General features: G+C 39.2%; 2 protein-coding genes across 2 annotated transcripts in view; both read right to left on the reverse strand.

Annotated features, from left to right (window-relative positions):
* LOC146470849 (tyrosine kinase receptor Cad96Ca-like) overlaps nucleotides 1-6248 on the reverse strand; it is a 98421-nt gene that overhangs the window by 72146 nt on the left and 20027 nt on the right. The gene's annotated exons all lie outside the window — the stretch shown is intronic.
* The window catches only part of LOC146470851 (fibroblast growth factor receptor 2-like), a 37013-nt gene that overhangs the window by 26225 nt on the left and 4540 nt on the right, over nucleotides 1-6248 (reverse strand). The window contains exon 2 of the mRNA XM_085121592.1: nucleotides 248-607. Coding sequence (XP_084977718.1) covers nucleotides 248-607 — 360 coding nt within the window. The remainder of the gene's footprint in view (nucleotides 1-247; nucleotides 608-6248) is intronic.

Below are 6248 nucleotides of genomic sequence, written 5' to 3' on the forward strand. Positions count from 1 at the left end.
TCCTTTTCGCAAACTACAGATTTACATTTCGTAAAGTACAGATTTTCATTTCGCAGACTACGGAGTTTAATTTTGTTTCTCAAAGTACAGTAAGCCATGTAAAAGTACAGTTATAGCCAATATTATTCAAATTTACATTTAATTAATTTGTTTCTCTTTTTATTAATGAGGTCACTATGCTGACTACCTACTTTCATTACAGTAGACAGACAAAATGTTGATATAAAATCAATACATCAATACTCACCAACAACAACAACTTCAACATTACTTTGCTCTATTTCAGGGGGATTAAATGTTTCAAAGATGACTCTACATTTAAATATCCTGCTGTCACTTGGAACAATGCTTGATATTATGAATGTAGCCCTTCCTCTGAAAGTAACTCTACCATTGTAACCACTGCGAAGGTTCATTTGAAGTGATCCGCTAGGAGCCTTCCCCGCCACGACTACTGCATTTGCTCCATTTACGTACATTAGAAACACTTCCTTTACTGTTCGTCCATCAGCATTGTAGTCCCAAGCCAACGTAAGAGAACCAGCACCCTCAGTTACATAAATTGGATTGCCATTGTTAGGAATTACAGTGAAAGAAGGTTTACAATCTGCAAGTATAAAAAGAAAAAAAAGAGCACATACAGTGGAACCTCTCCTTACGGACTCCTCAATAATACACCTCACTATTACGGACAGTTCACCTGGTCCCTGACGGAACGAAGTCCATATAAAGCCTACTTCCCTAAAACGAATACCACCATAATACGGACACTTATTCCTGTCCCCTTGGTGTCCGTAATAAAGAGGTTCAAATGTGCAGTGTAAATAATACATTCTACCACTATCATGTTCAGACAGAACAGACAAATGAGTTTCGTAACCTATATCGTAGACCCCAGATGTAAAATAAAGCTGTATTATTTTCAACATTCACTCGATAAAATGAATAAAACTAACTAATCTCTGGCCTTTTTTTTATTTGGCTTGGGGTTATTCCCGCCGTTTTAGACTTCCATACACAGTGCACTCATTATTCTGCATTCAACAAGAGGCATAAATTAAGTCTTATTCAGCGGCCTCTACATCCGCCGCTTAGATTTTGTAGCCGTTGCCCTCAGCGACATTGAAAAGTCTGGGGTCATGGCCACCCATCCCCCCTTTTCCTCGACAAAGCTGATCAAGGTCCGTATCCGATAACATGAACCTGCTGTTGATTTATTAGAAAATACTTTTATCAGGCATATTTAATGAGGTTCCATTGTGACCTCGAACACTAGTATGACGGTGTGGACACGTTTTTTCCTAGCTTTGTTTGCATTCCGTGGAAATTATCTTAATTTAGAAGCATTTCTTAATTCAGTTTAAATTTTTAAAATTGTTTGAAGCCTTTGGAGAGGTTGGCGTTCAAATCCTGAAGGAGAAAAATATGAGAAATCTTTCTTCGAAACCCTAAGCGGGATTTGAACAGACAACGTTAGCGGTAAAGCCCCGCGCTTTACCACTTGTGCCACACAAACTTGAGATGAGAATTTACCTACTTTATGACTTCGCACCAAAATTAATAATAAACAAAAACACGCGAACGAGCTCGGAGCACTGTTAGACGTTCCCCCATTGTATCTTCGTCTTCCATTTATCCCAAATTAAAATCCTTGTTTACTCGGGCCTTTGAACACTGCCCTTTTCTCGCCAAAATATTTAAAAGTACGAAGTCTGAACACCGAGTTTAAGTTTATGTTATCAGATAGTGAGTTTGTTGTGCCAGTCAGTTATTCAGTTTTATCAAAAACAAAAATTATTGCCGCCCTTGATCGAACAGGTGAATGTTTTGACCGAGCGAAACCTGGAGGTTTGTGGCTGGGTGACAACAATTACTCAAAGCGCCACGTAACGCAAGTGACAGCCGCTGTACAAAACGACATTAGATTCAAAGCATGCTCAGTCGAATGCGAAGACAATATTATCAAGTGACTATTGTTAGTTGATATCAAGTCTACGGGTACATGATATCTCGTAGAGATCAAGATTCAGCAATTCCGCTGATTTAAAATTGCCATAAAAAATAAATTACTATTCGTCGCGATCACCATGCTTGATTAGTTACATATGTTATCGGCCTTTCACAACACTTCTTCCATTGATTAGTTATAATTAAATGCGTCTAATATAGCTTTACGCGGCTGTTAATGACAATAATAATAACATCAGGTAACTGTCTTGCAATAACGTTGTGATGAGAATACGTTCAGCGAATTTCATTTCCACCTGTCTGATAATTTTCACTTGATTTGTGGATGTAGACCACAGAATCGTTCGGAAAACGAAAAGGTTAAACATGAGTGGTCAAAACAGCTGTATTCAAATTAATCATATAATCCTCGTTTACATACGCATCACTTTCGGAACGTGTAAGTTTGCATACATGGTATCCTACAAATTAAATAATTCCCATCTTGCGAAGCAAACCACGTCTTAGGTGCCATCAGGAAGCCGGAAGTCAGAAAAAGAAAAAAAGGAACAAGAGCTTCTCTCGACTACTTGTCTTTTAGTGTAGTCAACCCGAATTCTTGTCCGCGCGCTCGGAGCCCCATTGATAAGAGATTTTGGTAAACCCATGAATGCGAAAAATTTGGGTTATGACGTCACCGTCCGACCGTCCGGCGTACCTACCTCCGCCCCTCTATGTAAGCCACCGTAAAATGCCACACTCCACCTGTGCAGGAACCCGCGTTTTTTCGGCGGGAGTGGGATGGCTTACTTCTTTTAGAGAAAACAAACGAGAATTTTGAATCACACTAATTTCTTGTATTCGTTGAATATGTTATCAAACTACATATGTCGAGAAAGACTAATAAGCAAATTTGAAACCCGAGAGCGACGAACAAACAGGTGAAATGTTAGTTGAAAACAAACATGTGGTGAGCTGGGTGAGTAAGCAAGTGGCATAGAAATTAAAGGCATTTTTGCAGGCAACTGTCGGTAATTTTCCAAATTTAACATACTTCAAATTATACACAAATACTTAAATCGTGCCATACGACAAAGATTCGTGGATAAATTAATTTTGAACATTCCAGAGCTATTCACAGAGTTATGTTTTGTGTTGGACTTGTGTAATTCATTCGCGGGGCACATTTGTAAACATGCAGTAAACGTTTAAATATTTCGGACCACAACTAGACATTATTTTTCCGGTATTCTCCTTTTGTTAACGTTTACTTATAGACTTAAATTATTTCTGTAGGAGAAACATTCACAGAGTTATGTGTTATTTTGAACATTTTGCGTTGGACTTCTCTTATTCCTTCGCCATTCGCAGCGCATAAGGTTTGTAAACACGCTCTAATTTTAAGCGCTCACTGAAATATTTCGGACCACAACCAAACATTATTTTTCCTGTATTGTCCGTTTGTTAACGTTTACTTAGAGACTAGAATCAATAGCCCATTTTACAGTTGTGTGCATAGTGACCTGACCTTGGATGGAAAGCGAGGCTGGGGGTGACCTTGCTTTGATACAGACCTCACTAGGCCTTTACATATTCTGCTCGAAAAAAGGCTATTCTGCTCATAAGAATTGCCTCCAAAAAAGGCTATTCTGCTCGAGATATGCTCCAAAAGTACTATTATGCTCGAATCATGCTTCTGTAAAAATCGATATTCCTGGGTTCAAAATACTCAAACTTGATAAATAAGACATTATATCGCCCTTCCAGGGTGAGGCTAACCCAACATTATTTAATCTTTAAAGCTAACATGGGTGATAACTTGTAAAAAGAGTCTGGGACAACAATGAACCATATCAGAAATGTCTTTGTCCATCCACTGTCACAGCTGTTTTGCCCGGATGCTCATGCCCAGCTCCCTCTCAGACTCGTTCCCAGGCCCCAGAATATGCAAAATGGCCAAAAATGGCCTATATTGCTCGAATATTATGCCCCAATCATATAATAATAATAATAATAATAATAATAATAATAATAATAATAATAATAATAATAATAATAATAATAATAATAAAAAGACATTTATAGAGCTCCCTTTCCCATGGGTCCAAAGGCGCTATTTACAAAGTCAAAGTTAAAATTAGTTAAAAATAATTTAAAATACTTAGATTATGAAACACCAAAAATCTTTACATGAATCTAAAAAGCGTGTGTAAAAAGAGCAGCTTTAAGCCGTCTTCTAAAAATGTCAAGTGATCTAGCATCTCTAAAATGCTGAGAAAGACTGTTCCAAAGAAGTGGCGCAACAACAGAAAAGGCACGACGGCCACAACTATTTGTGTTAAACGCATGGACCACAAGTAGATTCTTCTTTGAAGACCTAAGGTCGCGTGATGGATGGTAGTTTCTTAGAAGATCTTTAATGTAGGTAGGAGCGAGACCATGAAGAGCTTTGCAGGTAATGGTAACTATTTTATATTCAATTCGGAGATGAATGGGGAGCCAATGGAGATATTTAAGAACAGGTGTAATGTGGCAGAACTTTGGTGAAACAATAACAACACGAGCAGCTGCATTCTGAACACGCTGAAGCTATTTAATCAGGTACTTTGGTAAACCTGCTCCTGAGGCCCTATTATGCTCGAAATCCTGCCAGCAGAATGTGTAAAGGCCTAGACCTCGCTGCTTTTCACATGTAAATGACAACTAGTCAACATAAGAACAGCGTGATCTGCATATGAAAAGCAGTGAGGTTTGTATGAAAACAAGGTCACCTCAGCCTCGCTTCCAACCCAAGGCCAGGTCACTAAGCACACAACTGTAAAATGGGTTATTCTGTAAAGCCTGGTTTACACGTACGACGCTAGCATAAGCATAAGCATAAGCACAAGAAACCTACGTGTAAACCGGTGCGATGCAAGCATAAGCGCCTTATGCTTGCGCTTGTGCTTATGCTTGCGTCGTCCCGGTTTACACGTACGACGCAAGCATAAGCACAAGCACAAGAGAATGGAACGATTTCCATTCTCTTGTGCCTGTGCTTATGCTTGCGTCATTGCGTCGTTGCGTCGTACGTGTAAACCGGGACGACGCAAGCATAAGCATAAGCGCAAGGAAAGGAAACTGAAAAACAGTGACAAGTTGTCAGCGTACAATCTAGTTACTCATGCGTTGCCATTTTCCGCCATGTTGGAATCAAACCTCGCGCAAAGGGCAGCCCGGCTGCGCGATTGCGCCACATTTGTTTGCTTCTGCGCTTGCGTATGTCACGTTATGCTTATGCTTATCGCACGTGTAAACATCCTTGTGCTTGTGCTTGTGCTTATTCTTATGCTTGCGTCGTACGTGTAAACCAGGCTTAAGAGAAATATTCACAGAGCTATAAATTGTTTTGAATATTCTGTGTTGGACTTGTCTGATTCATTCGCAATTCGCACCGCATAAGTTTTTAAACACGCTCTAATTTCAAGCGCACACTGAAATATGTCGGACCACAACCAAACATTATTTTTCCTGTATTCTCCGTTTGTTAACGTTTACTTAGAGACTAGAATTGTTTCTGTAAGAGAAATATTCACAGAGTTCTGAATTGTTATAAATAAGTTTTGTAAACACGCTCTAATTTTAAATTAAAGCGCTCAGTGAAAATTTTTTAGAATGCAGTCAAACATTATTTTTCCTGTATTCTCTGTTTGTTAACGTTTACTTAGAGACTAGAATTATTTCTGTAGGAGAAATATTCACAATTATGAATTGTTTTAAACATTTTGTGTGGACTTACTCGCAATTCAGAGCGCATAAGGTTTGTAAACACGCTCTAAGGTCCGGGCCGCATTACAGATCAATTTTAAATTTGGCTGGTTTCAAAACGCCTGGAAAAATCAAATTGGAAAAACAAAAATGAAATTGATAAATAAAATTTACGGTCGCATTTCAGTTTAGGTAAAATGCCAACGTCAATCACACAGAGGAAATTTTAGGGGCAAAAATTGTCTTTAGTCACGAAACTTACCATGTGGCCGGGGAACGGGGCAATTTGCATTGCGATTGTATTGTTGTTGTTACTCGCTATTCAGCGTCAGCGAACCCAGTTGTTTGGGTTTATTTTTTTGACCGAAAGATGGTTAAACGAACACAACAGATTATTACTTGCCGCTGGCTGCTCTTAAGCGCGAACGAAATCGTCAACGGCGACGACTACGACGAGCGCCATATGCATGGAAACTTCCGCGGGTGAATGGATCGTGGTTTGAGATACACTCCAACGATTGCGCTATCCCAGAGACTTTTTTCCACCAATAGCT

The sequence above is a fragment of the Pavona decussata genome, unplaced genomic scaffold, assembly GCF_977016875.1.
Source record: "Pavona decussata unplaced genomic scaffold, jaPavDecu1.1 SCAFFOLD_110, whole genome shotgun sequence".
Lineage (NCBI taxonomy): Eukaryota > Metazoa > Cnidaria > Anthozoa > Scleractinia > Agariciidae > Pavona > Pavona decussata.